The 23,185-nt window shown below is 47.8% G+C and overlaps 2 protein-coding genes across 3 annotated transcripts in view; one reads left to right on the forward strand and one right to left on the reverse strand.

The window, feature by feature from the left end:
* Window positions 1-573: 573 nt before the first annotated feature.
* KIF22 (kinesin family member 22) lies at window positions 574-12,762 on the reverse strand. The gene is made up of 14 exons (XM_077907274.1): window positions 12,661-12,762; window positions 8,383-8,578; window positions 6,771-6,898; window positions 6,525-6,679; window positions 6,090-6,299; window positions 5,780-6,010; window positions 5,493-5,646; window positions 5,246-5,381; window positions 3,062-3,230; window positions 2,378-2,546; window positions 1,924-1,991; window positions 969-1,181; window positions 793-852; window positions 574-703 (listed from the first exon to the last, which is right to left on the reverse strand). Exons 1-14 carry the CDS (start codon window positions 12,716-12,718, stop codon window positions 656-658), a joined length of 1,995 nt encoding a protein of 664 aa, XP_077763400.1. The 5' UTR covers window positions 12,719-12,762; the 3' UTR covers window positions 574-655.
* A 141-nt stretch (window positions 12,763-12,903) lies between these two features.
* C8H16orf54 (chromosome 8 C16orf54 homolog) overlaps window positions 12,904-23,185 on the forward strand; it is a 41,469-nt gene continuing 31,187 nt past the window's right edge. For both annotated transcript variants that reach the window (XM_077907285.1, XM_077907288.1), the window contains exon 1: window positions 12,904-13,075. The gene's annotated coding sequence lies outside the window, so the exon portion shown is untranslated. The remainder of the gene's footprint in view (window positions 13,076-23,185) is intronic.

Consider the following 23,185-nt stretch of genomic DNA (forward strand, 5'->3'; position numbering starts at 1 on the left):
GCGCGAGCGCGCGCGAGGCCAGCGGGAGGGGGGAGGTACGAGAGGGACTCTGGCGGGAGGAGGGACGGGGGAGCCACCCAGCAGCCGGAGTCGCCCCAAGCGCGAGACCCCTGAGACGGCCGCTGATTGGCTGACGATGGCGCAGGTGGTGGGCGCGCGGGAGACAGGGCGGCTTCTCTCTTCCCCCCCCTTCAAAGATTCCACCCCCCCTCCTCCCTCCTCCAGCGGCCGTTATTTCGCGCGCACGCGCATAAAACCGCTGTCGTTGCTGAGCGGGAGAACAGGGGAGCGCGCGCCGGGGGTACGGATGGGGCGGGGCTAAACTCGAAGCGCGCGCCCGCCTAACGGTCGCCGTCCGCGGGCTTTCGCGTTACTTTTTTGTTTCCTTTCGGCCACCGTCGTTTCCCCCTCCCCACGCCAGCGGTTTATTTACAATCCTACCCCGCTTCGTTCCTGCCAGCTTTTCCCAAAGATGGCGCCCGAAGAAGTTATGCCGAGGAGCTTGTGGCCCAACCCAAGGGCAGTTATACCCCCTGGCCCCGCCCCCACAGTCCCAAGAATCAGGCTGAAACACCGGAGTAAAAATTGTATTTACACGACACGCAATTATATAAGGATTAAAAAAAAAAAAATGACAGAGGAAAGGAGCTGGCAGTCAGGAGGGGCCGCTGCGCTGGCACGCGGCGAGACCCAGGATGTTCGCCTGCAACACAGGAGGGAAAGGGAGAGGGGCATTAAAGCTGGGTGCGGGGCACAGGCTGGGGAAGGGAGGGGGCTAAGCGGTGGGCTCACCTTCAGGAATGATTCCATCTGTTTCCCGGATATGCCCTCCACGTGTTCCAGGTCCTCCACCTGGCAGGACGGCACAGCAGCAGCGATGGGAAGGAGCCTCAGGGGTGTCCCGCGTCGCCCCTCCCGCCCCACCCCCCAACTCCATTTCAGGGCCGCCGGCCTCCCTGGGCCATTACCTGGCTGAAGGGGCCGTGGAGCTCCCTCCAGCCGACGATGAGCTGGGCCTTCTTTTGGCCAATGCGCTGCAGGCTGCGCAGATCCCGGGCAGAGCCTTCGTTCAGCAGATCTAGTATTTTTTGGCGCCCACGGGCCAGTAGCTCCGGGCTGATCTGTAGCTCCCAGCAGTCCTCAGCCTTCTCCTCTGGCTCTGAGGCATCCAGGGACTCCAGCTATGAGGCAGGGGGAGGTGAGTGACAGAAACAGAGTTTGCTATTCAGCCCATGGCAGCAAACTGCTTTAGACTCCTCTGCCAAGGATAGAAGCCTAGGCGCAGCTACCTCCCCGCCCTCCCAAGCCTCTCTTTCCCTCAAGTGTCTGTCCAAAAACAGACACACTTCTCTCGGGTCACTCTCTGGGCTGATTCTTATTGTGAAAGGCTGCTAATAGTTATTGTGAAGCTCGAATGAGTTAATGAACATAAAGCACATAATAAGCTCTTAAATTTGCCTCATCTCTGAAAAGTAAAGAATGAGCTTTCTTCCACTCCTAGGAAGGCACACAAAAGGTACTTAATAAATGATACTCACACCCCCACCACATATGTCATCTCAGTTTTTAGGTAATTCTTCCAGTGTTGGTTCATTTCTTGAGTGCTTAGGTCATGTTTCCCCTAAGTGACCTCTTAATTTTGTGGAGTGAGACTCAGGCTACACACTGTACCTAGTAGCTGCTGACTGAGGGAGAGTGCCAGCAGGAAGAAAGTAACAGGTGACAGACACCTTCTCTGCTAGGTGTACAGATACATACTGCATTTCATCCTAAATGCTGTGAAGTATCTCCACATTCAGAGGATGAGCAACTTATAAATAGCTAGTATGTGTTTTAACTCCATGGCCAGTGCTCTTCCCACTAGAGCTCACTAGTCTTAGCTTCTCCGCTCTAAGTGTGGCTTAAGCTGCCAGCCACTCTCACCTTTCTCTTCCGCCCTTTCTTCTTCAGAATATGGATCTCAGCATTGGGAGACGCTGCCTGTTCCTGAACTGAAGGCAAGAATCATGAGCCAGAATCATGGCAGAGGCTACTTTTCACCCTCCCTCACTTGGTTCTATTTCTGATTCCCCAGTTCCCCTCCAGCCCAAGTGAGCCTCCTCTTCTGTTGTTTCCATATGACCTTTCTTATATCTATATTTGAAAGTCTCAGCTGTTACTGCATAGTAATCAGTCACATATTATCCGTCTATCCGACCTACTAAGTGCCTGAGAACAGAGCGCACCCAAGCTCTATTTCAGGCAGTCCTCAACCCCCCACCCCGCAGTTGCAATACAGAGAGAGCACATGAGTGATGTGATGAAAGCTGTTCCATAAACCTCCTCCCATCCCAGGCTCTATCATCTGGGCTCCCCTGGTCTCCACAGCTGAACTTACTCAGTTGTAAGGGCATCACCACAGCCTTTTTCAGGGGCTTAGCTACTGTGACTGTGCGGCGGGCAAGTGGTCGGAGTATTGCAGGAGAGGAATTCTCTTTATCCTTTGGGTCCAGAGCCTCCTGGGCCAGAACCTTAGCTTCTAGTTCTTTTTGCTTCATCTTAAGCCTCTGTTGGAAAAGATCAGGGAGACGTGTGACCTAGAACCAACTTTCGGGCAGCTTGAAGGGCAGTGGTCCAGGAAAGTGAATGCAGGGCTCTGACGCACTAGCAGGCAGGGTGAGGACCAAGGAGAGAAGCTACCAGGAGACAACTGGAGCCTAGTATAATTAAGGGCTTCCTAATGATCAGGGCTGCTTGGAGGTGGAACGGGCCCCATTGTGAAACACTGAAGGGAAGGGACTGTTCAGGCAGAAAGTCCTAACTTGAGTTGGGTTTTAAGAAATGACATCTTACATTTGTTCCTTTCACTTGGATTTCCACCCCCTCACCTCCTCAAAGCTGACCTTAATTATTTTTTAGTCTGGCCACATTAAGGACATTCAAGCAGAAGCTGAAGAACAGGGATTCCAGTGTTGGGTAAAAATTGGATGCTGGTCCAGCCTTTGGTGTCCTTTATCTGAAGATCTTCAGATTGCTTTTCTAAGCCAGTAGGGATCCCAGCCCCCACCTTCCCAACACTTACCTTAATCTCCAAATCCTTCTCCTCCATTGTCTTCATGAGCACCATCCGCTCTCGTCTTGGGGTGTTCAGCCCATGGGTCCCCTGGCTCCCCTGGGAGCCCAAGAGACGGTCCAAGCTTAGGAGGCGCTCCAGCACAGCTGGATCCATGCTACTTAGCTTCTGTAGGGGGCTGAGCAGACAAAAGTTACTCTGCATCTACCCCTTCTCTCATCACCCTCTCTAAAGCAGCAAGACTCCCCCCATGATCCCTTAAAATGGCATATTCTGTGATTCCAGACTCTGGTGTTAACTTGCTGGGTAACCTTGAGCAAAGTCAGACTCTCTGGGTATAGTGCCTTCATCAGGTGAAGGAGCCCAGGTAACCTCTCAGGGATGCCAAGAGATCCAATGAGAACAGGCATTTAATGCACACCTGAGTTTCAAGTGTTCAGGCTCTAAAACCCTGCTCTGCCAGCAGTCACTGTCTTAAGGGAAAGGCAAAGACTGTGACAACAAGGACTGTGTGCCGGTTTCTCTAGAAGAGCAGTTGGGGAAAGATTCAGCAGCACTCTGAAAGCCACTGAAGACCTCAAATGCCAAACCTTCTGCCCATGGGCAGTAGGAAAGTTCTCCTCAAACTGAATCCTGACTTAATCTGAGTATGACCATGCTTAACATTTGTTCCTTCTGTTTGGTATTATTTCCCCTCACAATTATCATTCAGTCAATTTGACACCACCTTTCCCATGAACCCCAACTTGATTGTGTACCTTCCTTCCTATACTGTGAACTAGTTCCTCAAGGACAGGGACTGCCCCGTTCTTTGTGTGCAAATGTGTAGGAAGAGCAGGATCAGAAAATATGGGTGAACACTTGAAGTCATTTCTTCCTCCCTGGCTGTCAGAGAAGCAGTAACTCCTTCCATACTGCACCCTGTCCTATCTACCCTGCATCATAAACTGAAGTTCTGGGACACCTTGGTGGCTCAGCAGTTGAGAATCTGCTTTCAGTTCAGGGTGTGATCCCAGAGTTCCGGGATCAAGTCCCACATTGGGTGCCCTGCAGGGAGCCTGCTTCTCCCTCTGCCTGTGTCTCTGCCTGTTTCTCTCCCAAATAAATAAATAAATAATTCTTAAAAAAACAAAACAAAACAAAAAAACTGAAGTTCTCGTCTTCCCTTCCTGAATCCCTAAAGTCAAGGTCTGACTAGGTCTTACATGCCTCATCTCTGAGCTTACCTGGGATGTCTGTCTGGCAGAGACATGTTACAACACATGTGCAGGGTGTAGGTTTCTCTTGAGTTTATGCACATAGGAGAGGGGACTGCTGACAGCTTGAGGGACAAGATTAAGATGGGGTTCTAAGCAAGTGCGTTTTTCTGTATGCCATCCATCTTCAACGACAGTAGAGCCCTTCCATCCCCGGGAGGGGGGTGGGCAGAGTATATACTAATCCTTGACCTCTTCAGGTCACCCATGTTCACTAGACTTCAGACTTAAATAGTTTAGATGCTTTATTTGGGCTTGGGTAGAAACCGGGCAAAAGTAAAACTGCAGCTGGCTCCCTAGAATTAGGGAGGGCCCAGTGGCCAGACATAGAAAGCAAGACCACTAAATGGCAGTGACCTAAGACCTCATGCATCCTTGGCCATGAGGTGCAGCTATCAGAACGGGGGAGAGGCTGCACACACAAAAGGGACTTAGTTGAGAAACTTTAGATTGAGGTTAGAAGCCAAATTAGGACAGCAGCTGGCCCCTTGTAGAGTCATGGAGATGTTGGACTCTAATGCACAGACTGTGAGGTCTCAGGGAGACACGGCTCTTCATCTCTTTGCTTTGCTCTTATCCTCTAGACCTGAAAGACCTAATCCAGATTTCTCCTTGAGACAGAAGTTAAAATGCTCATCCTTGAAACAGCTGCCTGCAAATGCGAGGTTTTGCTGCCTGCCTAAAGGGGTTGGTAAATGTCGAGGGGCTGCGAACTCAAAGGGATGGCTTCCTGCAGGTGCAGGACAGCACACCAGGGCTGGAGATTGAGCTTAGCACTTCAGTGAGTTCTGTAGAGTAGGATTTGGGGTAAAGTCAATGAGAGAGGAACCAGTTCGCAGCTCAAGGATCTGACAAACTAAGCCCACTACTGCTCTCTGCACTTAACACACACAACAGTTGAAGGGAACATCCCCAGGGCCCCTCCCCTTCTGCTCACCTGAGTTTCTGGGAGGCAGAGGCTGGAGCTGCTGGGGGCTCAGGACTCCCAATTTCCTCTTCCTCAGGGCCTCGGGCTCTCTTTGCCTCTGACGGGCCTAGCAGTTCTTTCTGGGACAGTTTAATGGGTGCCAAGACTAGGGAAGATGTGGGAGCAGGTCAGCCTCTGTGCTGATGCTGGGCAGCTTCAGCGTGCTGCCCAGTTGTCCAGATCTGCCCTCCACATTCTTGCCAACCCCAGTCCTCACCAGGAAGCTGTAGACTTTCATTGGTAAAAGGCCGGTTGATCACCTCCTTGGACCTGGCAGCAAAGTTGAGTGCAGAGACTGTATCTAGGTAGAAGTGTCTCTCAGGGGCAATGTTGGCAATGAGGATGCTGTGGGCTGAGCCACCCAGAGAATCCTGAGGGATTGGGCAGGGATAGGCAGATCAGACGCCCCATGTTTCCATTCCTTGACTGCTGTTCCCCAGCCTCCCAGCACACCTGAGAACGTTCTCCTCCAGCCCCTTTTCATCCTGAGATGGGTAGCCTAACCTGCAACAGGCGAGTGAGCTTGCTGTCCCGGTAAGGTACACGAGGGAGGCCTTGGTTCAGGGCATCCACCACCTTGCCCAGTACAAAGAGGGAGGAGTTGATGGCTCCGCTTTCCTTCAGCCGCAGACCCTTGTTGCCCGTGCGCCGGTTGTCCTCTGAGCCAGCCAAGTCAATCAGGTAGAGTTTACCCTCCCGCTGGCGAAACGGGGCCAGCCGTTCCCGTTGATCCACCTGGGGTTAAGAGCAAGGGCCCCCAACTTAATTCAGCCTGTAGGGGCTCCTCAGGTCCTCACCCTGTCAGTGGTCTCACCTTAACCAGGAGCACAGCATGACTGCGGGAGGAGCGCTGGTTGAGCCGGGTGGCTCCCACAGTCCGATTTCTACTGGCTGGCAGGAAGTGCCGCTCAAAATCAGCAAAGCTAGTGATGGGCTTCTGCATGAGGCCTGGAATCAGGATGTTTCCCCGACAGTCTTCTCGGATCACCAGATCTCCTGATGTGGGCTCCAAGAGGTCTAATACCTGTTGGAGCAGAGAGAGGTAGGGCCAGTTCTCTAGACCCAAGCTGCTTACTTCCAGGGCATCAGTGTCTTTCTTGTGCTGGACTGTCAGAGGTATACTATCTGCTACCCCAATCTCTGTCTTTCCAGGTCTCGCCTCTTTGCTAGGGCAGAGCTTCACAGTCAAGAACTGGATCCTATTTTGTTTGACCTTTCTCTCCCCTTCCCAACCAGAATGGGGCCTCACCTTTTCCTGGTAGATCTCTAAGTAGGACATAGTGACAGAAAGGGCCCAGGGCCGGCCCTCGCCGCCCTCCTCCCTTGTGAGCTGTAGGAGGTCCATAAGAGCCCGGGGTATCACTCCAGGTTGCTCTGGGCTGCCCAGCATTGTGTGTGTCTTCCCTGGGGGAAAAAATGGAGATTGCTGCAAGATCTTCCTCCCCACTCTTGAGCCCTTTTGGGCCCATACCTGTTCCCTATTTGGCTCCCTCACCTGCCCCTGTGGGCCCATAGGCAAGCACACTGGCATTCTGCCCTTCCAGCAAGTGCCTTAGGATGGGCTGTACTGATCCTGCATAGATGTCCTGCTGAGAGCTCCTCTCCCCATAGAAGGCATCAAACCTATATATAGGCAGGGAGAAAAGGAGAGAATTAACAGAGGCTTCCATTCTCACCCAGACTTAGAGGGTAATACTGGCCCTGGATTGATTGATTTTTAAAGATTTTATTTATCTGACAGAGGAAGAGAGAGCAAAAGCAGGGTAAAGCGGCAGGCAGAGGGAGAAGAAGCAGGCTCCACACTGAACAGGGAGCCCAAAAAGGAGCTTGATCCCAGGACCCCAGGACCATGACCTGAGCCAAAGGCAGATGCTTAACCAACGGAGCCACCCAGGTGCCCCTGGGCCTCGGATTTAAAGAGTCTCTATCCCTTTTCTTATATAAGGATCTTGGAAAGTACTCACAGAACACCTATTCTGCTCCAGTCCCTGTCCCAGAGTTAGGAATACAGAGATGAGTCTGATGCCTGCTTTGGGGAGTTCTGCCATCTTGTGGGACAGAAAGATATCCAAACTACTGTGATTCAAGAAACGGAGAGGAGGACACACTAGAAAGTGTAACTGATTCTGCCTGAGGAAAGAGGATTTTGCCAGAGAGAGAAGAGAAAGATATTCCAAGTATCAAAAATAGCATGCAGACAAGGCACGGTGTGAAAGGGCAGGGCTTCCAGTCTTTTTCTCGACACAGTACACAGAGAAAGTAATATCTGTACATCAGAACGAAGCAGAGGATGCTGTCAATAACAAGATGAGACTCCACACACCTGCGGTCTACTCTCTGCACTCTGGCTGAGGCCACAGCAGAGGTAAAGGGTTTTAAGGGGACTCTAGCCTGTGTTGGGGGAGAGAATGAGGCTGGAAAAAAACAAGACAAATTGCCAAGAGCCTAGAATGAAGTTGTCAAACTTTTTCTGTAATGAGCCAGAGAGTAAATATTTCAGGCTTGGTGAGCCATATGATTCCTTTTGGAGTTCTTCACCTCCGTCATTATCATGGGAAAGCAACCATAGATAGTATGTAAATGAACAAATATGGTTTGTTTGAATAAAGCTTTCATTACAAAGACTCCTGGTCAGATGTGACCTGCAGGCTGTAGTTTGCCAACCCCCTAGCCTCCAATGACAGGCCAAAGAGACTGAACTTCCAATCTCCAATGGGGTTTTAAAGTAGCTGTCCTTGTGATTTCTGTCCCCAAATCTGGATGGTCTTCTCTCACACAGCCCAGCTGCAGCCTGCGTTGGCTGGCTGGTCTGTGTTCCTCCAAACCCTCCCACACCACCTCCCCTGACCCTAGGTAGGGCTCCCCTGCTAACAGTAGTGTGTTTGGTTCAGCCTTCGGCCTTTCCCCAAGGATCCTACAGAGGACCTGTCATAGTGGGCACCCATGAATGTTTCTGGAAGACCAAACGAAGGTGTGGGGAACAAAGCTGTGCTAGGGAAGGAGTAAGGATCCTAAAGAGGCATGTGTGAGAAACCATGTCGGCAAGCAATAATGTGAGCAGCCGAGGAGGGAGGAGGGAGGAGAGGGATGGGCAGCCTGAACCTTACTGGTATTTGAGAGTCTCCTGGTGGTTCCTCCAGTTGGCAATCTCCAGGGAACAGCTGTCCAGGCCCCGCACACAAGGGGGATCATCTGCTCCAGCTGTCCCATCCACAAATGGCCGCAGCCGCACAGCCACCCTTACTCGGGCTGGCGGTGGGCGCCTACCAGCTCCCACCTTGCTTAGCCGACAGCGACCAGCTCCTAGAATAGAGAAGGTAAGTTTTTAGGCATAAAATGTGGTGGTGGCACAGAAACAGCAGGAGCCGGCTTTGCCAGAGGTAACAGGAGTCTTGCAGGAAGAGGTACTTGATACAGTGAGTTCTGAAGGATGAATAGCAGCTTGCCCAGAGTAAGCCGGAGGTTGGAGGAGCAAGATTATGTAAAGGTCGGGGAGTGCAAACCATATTGTGTACTAAGCAAACGTTAACATTTATTAAGCACTGACTACATGTCAGGTATTGTTTAATCTTCACAGTGTTCCTGAGGTAGGTTCTATCCGTGCCATTTTACCAATGAGAAGCTGAGAGAGGTGCAGTAGCTCTTCGGAGCACCTCAGCAAGTTATTCCTGGGGCCTGTGCCCATTACATCTTGTTTCATAGGCCACATTTTGTCTCTCTGCTCCTCAAAAGAATAAGCAGAGCCTGAAAACAAAACAAAACCTTAGCATCTTAAGTAGACCAGAGACCCTCATAACCTGGACAGAGGGGCAGGGAAAATGAACTGGACCTGGGGACACCTTGGGAGAGCCAGAGGCCCCCAGCTCATTTCAGGGAAACTCTTTCTACCCTGATTATACTGTGGGTATTCCCAAGCTTAGTCCCATTTCTTTCCTTGCTCTACAAGTAGGTCCAGTGGGATGTAGATTGTCAGGCTTACACAAATAACCTGTAAGATCTTGTAATGCAGATTTTGCTTCAGTCCCTGAAGTGATGCCAGAGCTTTTTTTTTTTTTTTTTTTTTTTAAGATTCTGGATTTCTAACCAACTGCCAGATGATGTGGATGCTGCTGGTGGGACATGTTTTGAATTGTCAAGGTGTTGTAGACCAGCATCTTCTGGAGTTATAAGGATTAAGAGTTGACATTTGCCCCCACCCAAAACCAGTCAATGAACTGCCTGACTTTTCTGTGCTTTTCTTTCTTTCTTTCTTTTTTTTTTTTTTTTTTTTTAAGATTTTATTTATTTATTCATGAGAGACACAGAGAGGCAGAGACACAGGCAGAGGGAGAAGCAGGCTCTATGCAGAAAAGCCCAAACCTGGGACTTGATCCCAGAACTCCAGGATCACGCCCTGGGCTGAAGGCGGGGCTAAACTGCTGACCACTGGGCTGCCCTGTGCTTCTATTTCTTATCCACGGGTTATAACGCATACTAACATGTACATGTGTGTATACCCAAAATCATTAATGACGGTTTTCTCTTGATGGGGACTATGTGAGTTTCTTTTTTGTTACCCAGTGTTGTAATATTTGTATTAAAAAAATAAATAACTCTGCTCACTCTAAATTTCTGCCAGTCTTAAATGTTTTTCCTGAGCTCCTTCTATCCTTTCTCTAGCACAGGGTTCCTCAACTATGGCACTATTATTTTGGGCTGGATAACTCTAATAAAGCCATCCAGAAAAAAATAAAAAAATTTTAAAAAGCCATCCTGTGCGTTGTAGGATGTTTAGCACATATATACCAGTAGCATTCCACGTGCCACTGCCCCCCTCCCATAACAACCAAAAATGTCTCCAGATATTAAAAATGCCCCCATAGGGAACAAAACTGCCTCTAGTTGAAAACGACTACTCTGATTCATTTCATGGGTATGGTCATCTGCTTTCTTGGCTTTAATTACCACTTTAATGGTAATTAAAATTGATGACTCCTAATCCACACCTCCAAACCAGAGCTCACTCTCAAATTTAGGATCCAGGTTCCAGCTTGCCCTGACTGACACCTCCTCTGACACCATTCTCAGGTACTTCAAACCCCACCTGTCCTAAACAGAACCCTTCTCCATCTCTCTGCCACCCGGTCTTTCTATGCTCTCTAGCATAAATGAATGGAACCAATCCCAAAGATGGGGGTCTTCCTTAATTAACTCCACCTTCTCTCATCACCTAAGTCAGTTACTCATTTAACACCTGTCAATTCTGCCTTGTTAAAAAAGATTTATTTGAGAGAGCGAACTCGAGCAGTGGGGAGGGACAGAGGGACAAGCAGACTCCCCACTGAGTAGGGAGGCTGTCATGGCGCTCGATGCCAGGACCCCGAGACCACCATCTGAGCCAAAGGCAGACACTTAACCGACTGAGCCACCCAGGTACCATTTCTGCCTTTTTTTTTTTTTTAAGATTTCATTTATCCATTCATGAGAGACACAGAGAGAGGCAGAGACATAGGCAGAGGGAGAAGCAGACTCCCTGTGGGGAGCCCGATGCAGAACTTAATCCTAGGACCCTGGGATCATGACCTGAGCCAAAGGCAGATTCTCAACCACTGAACCACCCAGCTGCCCTCCTCCCAGTTCTGTCTTTTTTAAATGGGTCCACTTCTCTCTAGAACCACCGCACAATCTTTGCAAAGGTCATCATCATCTCACCAGTCTCCCCAATGCTCTCCCTGTTTCCAGTTCTTCTCTCTCCACTTCCTCCCTTCCTTCCTTGCGCTGTAAGCTCCAGCTCTCAGCCATAATGACTTTCCTTTAGTTCCTACAACATGCCAAGTTCTCTCACAGCTTTGGGCGCTTGTACATGCTATACTCTCTCCCTGGAATATCTACTTTATCACATCCCTCCCCTCATATGACTGACGTAAAAATACCTTACCTCTTCTAAAAAAACCTCTTGTAAAATTACTGCCCCACTACAGTATACCCATGGCTATCTGGCTGTCTCCATCCAAGCGCTCATCATACTCCACTGTAGCTGCAGACTTGTCTGTCTGCTCCACCTAACTGAACTCAGTGAAAACAAGTCTTACTCTGGTCACCTCTATACCCCCAGTGCCAGGCACACAGTAGCTCTCAAGAAGTATCTGCTCAACAAATTGAGACTTGATGAATGAATTAACATAAATCATTGGCTTGTTTATTTCCTGTTTTCAGCATAAAAGTGGTTCACGTGCCATTCCTGTCCCAAAGCTCACAGTCTAGGGGAGAAGAAAAGAAGAGTTATACGTAAACAACTGCTTTTATAATACAAGTCTAGGGACGCCTGGGTGGCTCAGAGTGTGATCCCAGAGTTTCAGGATAGATTCCTCCCTGCATGGAGCCCGCTTTTCCCTCCGCCTGTGTCTCTCATGAATAAATAAATAAAATCTTTCAAAAAAAAAAAAGAGCAGAGGCTCTAGAGTAGGACTTGCCTGAGCACAAATTCAGACCCCAATATTTACTAGTCGTGTTAACTCTGAGCAAGCTATTTAACCCATCTTCACCTCAGTTTCCTCATCTGTAAAACAAGGACAACAGCCAACAATCTCGTAGCATTGTGTGGCGATTAAATGATTCATCACCACAAAGTGCTTACAACTATGCCTGGCACCTAGCAAGCGTTCAACATGTGCCTGACATTCTGCTAAATAGCTCTGTTTTTCCCAGGGCCTGACAAACAGCAGGGGACTCAATCAATTACTACCGTCCCCACCGTAATCACTGGCCAGAACTCAGTGTACAGGGAGAGAGCAGAGACATCTGTAAACAAATACGCACTTACAAGATTCCGAAGGTCCCAACAGCCTTTCCAACCCTAAAAGGGCACTGACTTCCACGGCTAGACCTTTATTTCCCTGGTCCGGGACCTCAGCACATCTAAGGCTGTCAACTTACACCCAGCTGCGGCCGGTCTGAACCTCGGCCTCCCTGCATCTCCCCGGGATCTCCTCTCACTCAAACAGCACGTCAAGAACACAGTCAAACGTGCATCCAGCTTCTTTCTTTTGGTCCTTACGGTTCAGTGTCACCTACTTTTCGCTCACTCATCTCCCGAGATGGGGTCGCTGTCCCCATTCGACAATAAAACTGCGGCTCGCAAAGGGCGGCAAGTGCGCTAGGCTCAAACAAAGCTCTAGTGTCGGAACCGGGTCTTAACACGGCCCACTGACCCGCGCGGAGAGCTGGAAACAGTGAGCAGGAAAATGCGAGCGGGGCCGGCCCGCTCGGAAGTCCCACACTCCCACCTTCCCCTCCCCGCGCCACTTCGGCCTCTCCGCGACAACCCACAGAGGCCGGACCAGACTCCGGGCGTTACCACACCAGGCTCCAGACTTTGGCACCCCGTCCAGGCCGGGGTGGCGTACCTGAGACCGCCGCCGCCATCTCGCGTCGCCTGAGCGGCGCGGCGCCCCCCGCGTCCATTCCACTCCCTCCGTTGGCCCGCCTCTCCTATTCGAATTTCCCGGTGCCCCGCCCCCTGTTCTGGGTTCCACCAATCACGCCTGCTCGCCGCCGGAAGCCGCTGACGGCAGCTCTCAGCCATCCCGCCCTCTAGGGTTCGCCTCTGGGACCTGCAAGAAAAACCTCCCCGGGGCGGAGGACGCATGCGCGCAGGTTGGCCAGCCAGCGGTGGCGGCAGCGGCCGGGCTCCCGCTCGAATTCCCGCGCGGGAGGCAGGGGCGGCGGCGGCAACGGAAGCAGTCGGAGGAGCTGCTGGGCGAGGCCGGGCACCGGACTCCCCGTACCTTCTGGCTTTCGGGTGTCCCAGAGTAGATTTGCGTAAGTACAGACTTCTCGCCTCGTTTTTCCCCCTCAACCACGGATTTGGGTACGAACCACGCAGGGATCGAAGGCACTCCATCGATTTAGCCCCTAATTTCCCTGAATTGAACACAGCTTAAGCTATTATAGTGGCAGAAGGGATGATTCTATGAAAAGGGAAGACGTTGCGAGAAAACGAGTTATTCTAAGCTTCACTTTCTGCAGTTTCTTGCCTTCGCGCCCTTGGGAGTGGGGGTTGGCGAGGTCGTTTTTGTGGATTTCGAGACTTGAACTCAGTGCCAGTCAGCGGTGCTTTACCGTCTGGTCACTCCTGTAGGTCTGGACCGCGCTGCCCGGATTGTAGGCAGTCACGGTGCACTCACCTCCTGCTGAGCCCAAATCCACTATGTGAGGTGCAGGTGACTTACGTGTCCTCTTATGTCAAATCTGAGCCCGGGAGACCAGCTCCGATGTTCCTTACTTGGCAATTCAGAACACGTTGGAGTGAACGTTAAAGGCATGTTCAGTCTTTTACCTAGTCAGCCTCACCTACGGTTCCACTCCCCAGTGTCCTGTGGTTCACCTGTTTGTGAATTAGTTACCTTTCCCTTCTGGAAGCCTAACCAGGGATGAATGTCACATCTTTGAGCTCCTGGGGTAGGGCCCTGATTTAGACATTATGTCCATCCTGTTAAAAAACAAAACAGGGATCCCTGGGTGGCGCAGCGGTTTGGCGCCTGCCTTTGGCCCAGGGCGCGATCCTGGAGACCTGGGATCGAATCCCACATCGGGCTCCCGGTGCATGGAGCCTGCTTCTCCCTCTGCCTGTGTCTCTGCGCCTCTCTCTCTCTCTGTGACTATCATAAATAAATAAAAATTAAAAAAAAAAAAAAAGTGTTAGACCCTTTGTTCCTGAGAACAATTTTGCTCTTGAGGTCCTTTTACATTCTTAAAATGTGAGGCCCCAGGGGCGCCTGGCTGGCTGAGTCCGCAGAGCATTTGACTCTTGATCTTGGAGTTGTAAATTTGAGCCTCATGTTGGGTGTAGAGATTACTTAAATAATTTACAAATCTTAAAAAAAGTTTTTGAGGGGCAGCCTGGGTGGCTCAGCGGTTTAGCGCCACCTTCAGCCCGGGGCATGATATTGGAGACCGGGGATCGAGTCCCACGTCGGGCTCCCTGCCTGGAGCCTGCTTCTCCCTCTGCCTGTGTCTCTGCCTCTCTTTCTGTGTCTCTCATGAATAAGTAAATAAAATCTTTTAAAAAATGGTGAGTTTTATGTTGTGTGAATTATATCTCCATTTAAAAACCTGCCTGAAAAATTACAATAACCTATTACATATGAGGTAAATAACATTATAAAATTTTTAAAGATATTATTTATTATCTGACAACGCACACACACAAGTAGGCGGAGCAGGAGAGAGTTGGAGAGGCAGTTTCCCTGATGAGCAGAGAGCCTGAGGCTGAGCCTGGGATCATAACCTGAGCCAAAGGCAGATGCTTAACCAACTGTGCAACCCAGGCACTCTAACATTTTAATTTTAAAAACCAAAAAGAAAAAGAGTGGCACTGTTTTACATTTTTACAAATATAACGTCTGGCTTAACAGAAAATAGCTGGATTCTCCTATCTGCTTCTGCATTCAGGATGTTGTGATATCAATATATCATATAGCTTCTTGAAAACTCTACCATAAAAAGAAAAGAAAACTCTACCATATACTTAAGAAAGTATGCAAGGAGGGACGCCTGGGTAGCTCAGCTGTTGAGCATCTGCCTTCAGATCAGGGCACGGTCTTGAAGTCCCAGGATCTAGTCCCACATTGGTCTCCTTGCATGGAGCCTGCTTGTCCCTTGCCTGTGTCTCTGCCTCTCTCTCTCTGTGTCTCTCATGAATAAGTAAAGAAAATCTTAAAAACAAAAAGGTTTACAAGGAGAAAAGGCAAATGGCATCTTAGTTTTATTATGAAAATAGTTTTGGCCTTGCAGGCCTCCCTGAAGGTGTCTTAGGAGCCTCCAGAATTTCCTGGACCACACTTGGGAAACCACTGTTTTAAGATGATTGGCAGTTTGGTTTTATCCACGCTTTAGAAAGGATTCCTGGGCTTTTCACATTTGTTGCCAGTCCCTAGGTATTTGGTAAGATACTTGCCAGAAATAGTGGAAGGAGCATAGGTCAGGGGTCAGGACTTTTAAGATTGAATAAATAGCTCAGGTACAGGGCTTTGGTGCTAGACCACCCAGGGTAGAGGCTTAACCTCCTTGCCTCCATTTCCTCAGGTGTTAAAAAAAGGAATAATGGTTGAATCTGCTTCCTAGGGTTGTCTTAAGGATGTGCATCTGTCTGGTGGAAATTAGATTGTTAAATACCTGACAGGCAAAAAGAAAGAAGCAGTGGATTTTTTTTAACTTTTTTTTTTTTTTTTTTAAACTAGACTCTTGGGAAGCAAAGGAGAGCTCAGCAAAGTCATGTAGCATTTGCACTATCACAATTGGAAGGAGACTAGTGAGCAAGAGAGGCAATTCTGTCCTTCAAGCCTTGGAAGATCCCAAGTGAGGATCATCTGGGGTGAAAGGCAAAGCAGCAGTGATGGCGAAGGGAATTGGTGGTGGGAGAGAAAGGACCAGATGGAGGAGGGGGGCCGCCAGGTGAGGAGGGAGGACTCCTGGGCGAGATAATAAAGCACCTCAGGGGGCCAGGAAGCCTCACCAGTTGGCCCCTGGTGGGCATCTCTTTCCCTTGCTTCATTTACAATTATGTAAGAGCTGAGGAGGGTGGGGGAGCTTCCCAAAAAGGCTCAGCAGAGGTACCCCTGACCTATCTACTGGCCCTTTCCTGCAGGCTCAGGTCAGCTTTGAAGGCTGCTGTGCTGGGGGAGTTTGAAATGCTTGCTAGAATGAGGCTGGCTCCAGAGGATTCCTGCCTTGAGCAGACAAAGCAGAGTTGTATATTAACATTTCAAACAAAACAAAATATTGTAATCCCTAGAGCAAGGATTCTCAAAATGTGGTCTGGGGGCCCCTGGCCTCTGTAGAGTAAAAGCGATTTTCATACTGAATATCAAAGATGTTATTTGCCTTTTTACTCATTCTCTCAGGGCTGTACAGTGGTTTTCCAAATGCTCCATGCTTTGTAAGATAACAGCAGTTTGAATGCAGAACAGACTTAACCTGTGCTGGAAAAGTCAGAGAAGTGATTGCCTTTTGGGAGTTAGGGGCAGGAAGTGACTGGGAAGGGCCCAGAAGGAATTTTGGGGGGGTGATGGTAATGTCCTATATATCCTTTTTTTTTTTTTTAAGATTTTATTTATTTATTCATGAGAGGCAGAGACATAGGTGGACGGAGAAGCAGGCTCCTCAAGGGGAGCCCAGTGTGGGACTCGATCCCAGCATCCCGGGATCATACCCTGAGCCAAAGGTGGATGCTCAACCACTGAGCCACCCAGGCGTCCCAATGTCCTATATATCCTGATGAAGGAGTTTGGGTTCAACAGACATTTGAGAGAACTCACATGTAGATGCCTTACATGGTTTTCTAACTGTGGGATCTTCATATCAGAAAATATTGTAAGATTTTGTGTTGAAGATGTTTGAAAGCCATAGACATGTGAAAATGCCCAGATTTTGACATCAGAAAGACCCGCATTCGAAACTGACTCTGCTCTATTCTATGTTTGTGACTTTGGACATGTAACAGCATTTAGCAGAGTGCCTGATGCATCATGGGCACCTAGTAAATATTTGTAATATGATCGAAGGCAAACGTGTCATTTTTCAGAGCTCTAGTTTGTACTAAGTCTGAGAAATCTCACTTTCATTTGCTCCACCAAGATTTAGACGGTTCCGGGTGAGTTTCCTTTGACGGCACACTAAAGCAGAGAAAAACATGTTTTTGTTTGGATTTGCTCAGTTATTACCTCCTGGGGAATGAGCAGGGGTGTAAGGTCTGAGGGGGAGACACAGTGAACTGTGACATGCACCATTGTAACTCTCTCTCTCTTTTTTTTTAAGATTGTATTTATTTATTCATGAGAGACACAGGTAGAGGGAGAAGCAGGCTCCATGCAGGGAGCCCAATGTGAGACTCAATCCCAGGACTCTAGGATCATGCCCTGGGCGGAAGGCAGGTGCTAAACCACTGAGCCACCCAGGGGTCCCCCCCATTGTAACTCTCAAACTTCCTACAACCACAACTGATTTCTGTCTTGGTGACTTCATCTGGAAAATGAGAATACCCTTACTGCTTTACAACAGGATTGTTGTCACAATTAAACGAGGTACTTTTGCAGAGTCCCTGAACTCCTAATGGATGATGCAAAATAAATATAAGTCCCCTCTTCCATTTTTCATCTCTCCCTACTATTTTCCTCAAAATAGCCACGCTCCAAACATGTATGGCTGCTAACATAGTCTTCCTACTTGAAGTGATCCTTAAACGTTCTCACACATGTTCAGTGTTACTCATCGTCTATTTGCTGTCCTTCCGCAATGTGAGTGAGTCCACATGCTAATGCCAAGGATTGCCTCGTTTCATTGGCTGGACTGGAAGGTATTGGACCCAAAACTTTCTTGAAACCCACGAGTTCGGACACCTGAGTGGCTCAATGGTTGAGCGTCTGCCTTTGCCTCATGAAGGTCATGATCCTGGGGTGCTGGGATGGAATCCCATATTGGGCTCCCCACAGAGAGCCTGTTTCTCCCTCTGCCTGTGTCTTTGCCTTTCTCTGTGTCTCTCATGAATAAATGAAACCTTTAAGAAAAAGAAACCTACAAGTTATAGTCTAAGGGGAGTCTTCTATTTCTTGGATAGTTAGGTTTTTTTTTGTTTGTTTTATTTATGATAGTCACAGAGAGAGAGAGAGAGAGGCAGAGAGAGAAGCAGGCTCCATGCACCGGGAGCCCGACGTGGGATTCAATCCCAGGTCTCCAGGATCGTGCTCTGGGCCAAAGGCAGGCGCTAAACTGCTGCGCCACCCAGGGTTCCCGGATAGTCAGGTTCTTTTGGTGGTTGTAGTTTGGGGATTTGACCTTTGGGGCACCTGGGTGGCTAAATTTGTTAATTGTCTGCTTTCAGCTCAGGTCATGATCTCAGGGTCCTGAGATTGAGCCTGCATGGGGTACCCTGCTCAACACAAAATCTACTTCTCCCTCTCTCTCTCTCTTTCCCTCTCTCTCTCTCCCCCTTTGCCCCTCCCCCTGCTCATGCTCACTCTCATAAATTTTTTTTTTAAATCTCAAAATGGGGGGCACAGATTTGACTTTTGCTTTCTCCTGAATCAGCTTGTGCAGATTGAAGCTTCTCTATTCTTGGGAATCCTCTAGATGCCTGGTCCTGTGTTTCCTTAAAATGGCTCTTTCCCTGCTCTGCTCTGCAGTGGGAGCTTGAGGATTCAGTTCCAGCCACTATGGAGTCCATGATGATCCACATGAGGAAGCAGTCATAGTTACATCACCTAGTTAATTTGGTGACCTCCTGTAGGGCAAAGTTGTTGTTGTTTTAAGATTTTGTTTTTAAGTAATCTCTACACCTAACATGGGGCTCCAACTTAGAACCTCGAGATCAAGAGTGCCATGCTCTACCCACTGAGCCAGCCAGGTGCCCCTAGCTGTCAGGCAGTATGTGTGTGTATAATCTTTTTGAGAGATTGCCTCCAGTTGCCATCAGAGGAGCAGTGGACCTTTGGGCCCTTCATACTGGCATATTCCAGATCATTTCCTATTTGGGGAGACCTCAGACATACCCTCTTTTGGGCCATGTCCTTCATATACATATCTTCATTATCACTATATAGCATTCAGTCATTGCACAATGAGGTCAGTTTTTTCATGTAATGAATTCTTAGAAGTTAGATTTCTAGGATGAATGCGCTCGATACATCTTAGAGAGCCTATGACCCAGAGAAGCTCTTTTTTTTTTTTTAAGATTTATTTATTCAAGAGAGGGGGGAGGGCAGAGACACAGGCAAAGGGAGAAGCAGGCTCCCTGCAGGGAACCTGATGTGGGACTCGATCCCAGGACCCCAGGATCACGCCCTGGGCCGAAAGGAGGCGCTCAACCACCCAGCCACCCAGGTGCCCCTTATAAATGGGTATTTGGAACCCAGAGAGGTTAAGAAGTTTGACTAAGGCCATATAGTTGTGCAGAGGTAGGACCTAGGTTTCCCAAGTCCCTGGGCAGTACTCTATCAACTTGCTGTGATCTCTGGTAACTAATAGCTAAGTTCCCAGGATTCCTCAGTAATCATTTTATCTGACTTTGGTTAGCAAACTCCCTCACTGCCTGCTGTTGTTCTGACTCCCCTCTCCAGCCCTCCTAGGTTTTCTCAGGTGCAACAGGTCATTTATATGTTAGTTTGGCTAGGCTGTAGTAGAGCATTCAATCAAAACTAGTCTAGGTGTTGCTGTGAAGATGCTTTGTAGACACAATTACCATCTACAATCATTTGACTTTAAGTAATGATCCTGGGTAAGCCAGGTAGGCTGCATGCAGTCAGTTGAAATGCCTAAAAGCAAAACTGATACTTACATGTGAAATCTAAAATAAAAAAATTGAACATCGGGGCTCTTGACTGGCTCCATCAGTAGAGCATGCTACTCTTGATCTCAGGGTCATGAGTTAAAGCCCAACCTTCAGAGTAGATATTACTTAAAAAAAAAAAAAAAAATGTTGAACACCATAGAAACAGTAGAATGTGGTTGCCAAGACCTGGGAAGTATGGGAAATGGAGAGATGTTAGTAAAAGGGTACAGACTTTCCACTGTGTCTCCTGGTGACCATAGTTGAAAATACTATATTGTATGATTGTAATTTGCTATGTGAGTAGATCTTAAGTAGTCTCACAAAAAATTTTTAAGGGTAACTATTGATAAAATAAGATTGGGAGATGTAATATACAGTGTAGGGAATAGTAAATAATATTGTAACAATTTTTTTAAAAATTTTTCTTTAAAAAAAATAAATAAATAAAAATTTTTCTTTATTTACTGTAGAGAGAGAGTGAACAAGCACGAGCAGGGTTGGGGGGTAAGGAATGGGTTGGGGGGGGAGCAGAGGGATAAGCACACTCTGCAGCGGGAGGAACAGAGGAATAAGCAGACTCTGCTGAACACAGAGCCTGACTCGAGGCTGGATCCCATGACCCTGAGATCATGACTTGAGCTGAAACCCAGTCAGATGCTTAACTGACTGAGCCACCCAGGTGCCCCGACCACTTTATAATGTATATAAATATTGAATCACTATATTGTACACCTGACATGAATACAATGTTGTATGTCAATTATTCTTCAATAAAAAAAATTTTTTTAAAGTAACTGAGGTAGTGCATCTGTTAATGAACTTGATTGTGGGAGTCCTTTCACCATGTATATGTATCAAATCATCACGTCGTACACTTTAAATATATTATAGTTTTATTTGCCATTTATACTTCAATAAAGCTAGAAAAAATTTTAAAAAGAAAATTAAGTCACTAAAAGTGTAAGTTTTGATTACATAAAATTTACAAGGAAGCAAAAGAGCAAAACTGGGGTATCCCTGAGGAAGAAGAAATCCATCTGTGTACCTGGAGCACGCCCTCCAGATGGCTGGCCTGCCCTCCAGATTTCAGACTTGCCTCACCTGCCTCCATGGTTGTAAAGCCGATTCTTTGCAATAAAGCCCTTTGTATTTAGGGGTCACGTGGCTTTCTCCGTCGGGGGAGTATGCATGTGGGGCCCCACACTGGGTATGGAGCTTGCTTAATATTTTCTCTCTCTCCCTCTTTCTCTGTTTCCCCCAAATTAATTTTTTTTAAAGGCTAATTTTTCCTTGTAGTCCTCATCTTAAAGAGGGTTTCTTTCTTCCCAGTTGCTGATACTAGACATGGTCTTCTAGATTCTCCTCCTTCACGCACTTTCTTGCATTCATTTATCAAATTCTTCTGAGTCCACCCTCCCCCTTGAATCTCCCAGATTCCTCCCAATCTTCTCTTCCTCACATTCCTGCCTTTGTTCAGACTTCCATCATTTCTGATCTAGATCTATTCTCTTAACTATTTCCCCGCTTCACCTTTATTTTTTTTTAAGATTGTATTTATTCATGACAGACACAGAGAGAAAGAGACCCAGAGACACAGGCAGAGGAAGAAGCAGGCTCCATGCAGGGAGCCTGACGTGGGACTCGATTCCGGGTCTGCAGGATCATATACTAGGCTGAAGGTGGCACCAAACCACTGGGCCATCGGGGCTACCCCCTGCTTCACCTTTAATCCATTTTCCCCACTCATCCCAGGAAAAAATGATTTTTAAAAAATTATTTATTTATTCATGAAAGACACAGAGAGAGGCAGAGACACAGGCAGAGGGAGAAGCAGCCTCCATTAAGGGAGCCCCACACGGGACTCGATCCCAGGACTCCAGGATCATGCCCTGAGCCAAAGGCAGGTGCTAAACCGCTGAGCCACCCAGGGATCCCCCAAAAATGATTTTCTTATGAATCTTAATCCCTTGGGTGAATTTTTGGTTAAATGACTTCAAGGAGCCCATAAAATAAAGTTTTAATCATTTAGCATGACGTTCATGGTCCCTGCCTGTCCATGAGGCTTCCTCTTTGCCCAGTTGTACTTTGCATTTTAGCTGTGCTAAACCACTTGTTATCTTCATGTGTTCGTCTTTCTTTCTTTCTTTCTTTCTTTCTTTCTTTCTTTCTTTCTTTCTTTCTTTCTTTCTTTCTTTCTTTCTTTTTTAAGATTTTATTTGTTCATGAGAAACAGAGAGGCCGAGACACAGGCAGAGGGAGAAAGAGGCTCCCTGTGGGGAGCCAGATGCAGGACTTGATCCCAGGACCCTGGGATCCCGCCCTGAGCCAAAGGTACATGCTCAACCACTGAGCCACCCAGGTGCCTCATGTGTTGATATTTCTGCATCACCTGGGGCCTGAGTCTAGTACGGTGCCCCTATACACGTGTGTGCACGTGTATACACACACCTGCCTTCACCAAGTCTTCCCTTTGACTAGAAGAGAAGAACCAAACTTTCAGTGGTCTTTGTATTCCTAAATACCTAGCAGAATATTTGATAAATGTATGATTAGCTCATCTTAATCTTAGAATTTTATAAGTAAAGAAAAATTTTCTTTAAATAAAATTTGTACAAAAGCCTAATATGTAGACTGGACAAAAGTCAGGAATGCCATTACTTCATCCTCTTGTGCTGCTTCTGCCTCTTTAATGCCAGTGCCTACCCCCTGGCACAATGTGAAACCCGCTGGCTTCAAGCCTGCCTGAAGTGGACCAGATATCTGATCTGTCAGATTCAGCCATACAGAGGAACAGAGTACTAACACATGCTACAACATGGATAAACCTGGAAAATACGCTAAATGGGAAAAGCCAGACACAAAAGGCCACAATATTGTATGATTCCATCTACATGTAGTGTTGGGAATAGACAAAGCCATAGAGACAGAAAACAAGAGGGGCGGTTATATGGGGCTGGGAGAGGAATGGGAAGTGACTGCTTAATGGGGATGAGGCTTCTTTCTGAGCTGATGGCAGTGTCCTGGAATTAGAGAGGTGATGATTGCACAATCTATGAATGCACTAATAACCACTGAAATGACACACTTTAAAAGGCTGACATTTATGTGCTTTCTATCTAAAAAAATAATAATCACAGTGATATAATATTCCATTACATGGAATTGTTTCAGAAAAATAAAGGAATTGTTATAAAAAGCTAGGCATGGGGGATCCCTGGGTGGCGCAGCGGTTTAGCGCCTGCCTTTTGGCCCAGGGCGCGATCCTGGAGACCCGGGATCGAGTCCCACGTCGAGCTCCCAGTGCATGGAACCTGCTTCTCCCTCTGCCTCTCTCTCTCTCTGTGACTATCAAATAAATAATTAAAAAAAAAAAAAAAAAAAAGGCTAGGCATGAGTTGCTTCTATAATGTTAATACTTCTTTCTAAAATTACGTGTACATAATTGTTGTCTTTGTCTGATGGGGAAGAAATGTGACTCTGGCACTGCCCACAATGTGAATCCATCTACTGGTAGCAGGGAGTGATTTCCCCCACCCCTAGTCACCACCACCAAAAGACAAAGAAAAAAAAAAAAAAACTGTCACAGTCTTAGAAGTGGGAGCTAG

The sequence above is a fragment of the Canis aureus genome, chromosome 8 (assembly GCF_053574225.1).
Source record: "Canis aureus isolate CA01 chromosome 8, VMU_Caureus_v.1.0, whole genome shotgun sequence".
Classification (NCBI taxonomy): domain Eukaryota; kingdom Metazoa; phylum Chordata; class Mammalia; order Carnivora; family Canidae; genus Canis; species Canis aureus.

What these genes read in the sequence shown, in the direction of transcription:
- KIF22 (XM_077907274.1), bottom strand. Translation starts at nt 12,718, where the DNA reads ATGGACGCGGGGGGCGCCGCGCCGCTCAGGCGACGCGAGATGGCGGCG. An exon ending in TGAAAGTCTACAGCTTCCTG is followed by an intron (nt 5,382 to 5,492) that starts GTGAGGACTGGG and finishes CATCTTCCCTAG; the next exon opens with TCTTGGCACCCATTAAACTG. An exon ending in TCTGCCTCCCAGAAACTCAG is followed by an intron (nt 3,231 to 5,245) that starts GTGAGCAGAAGG and finishes TTGTCTGCTCAG; the next exon opens with CCCCCTACAGAAGCTAAGTA.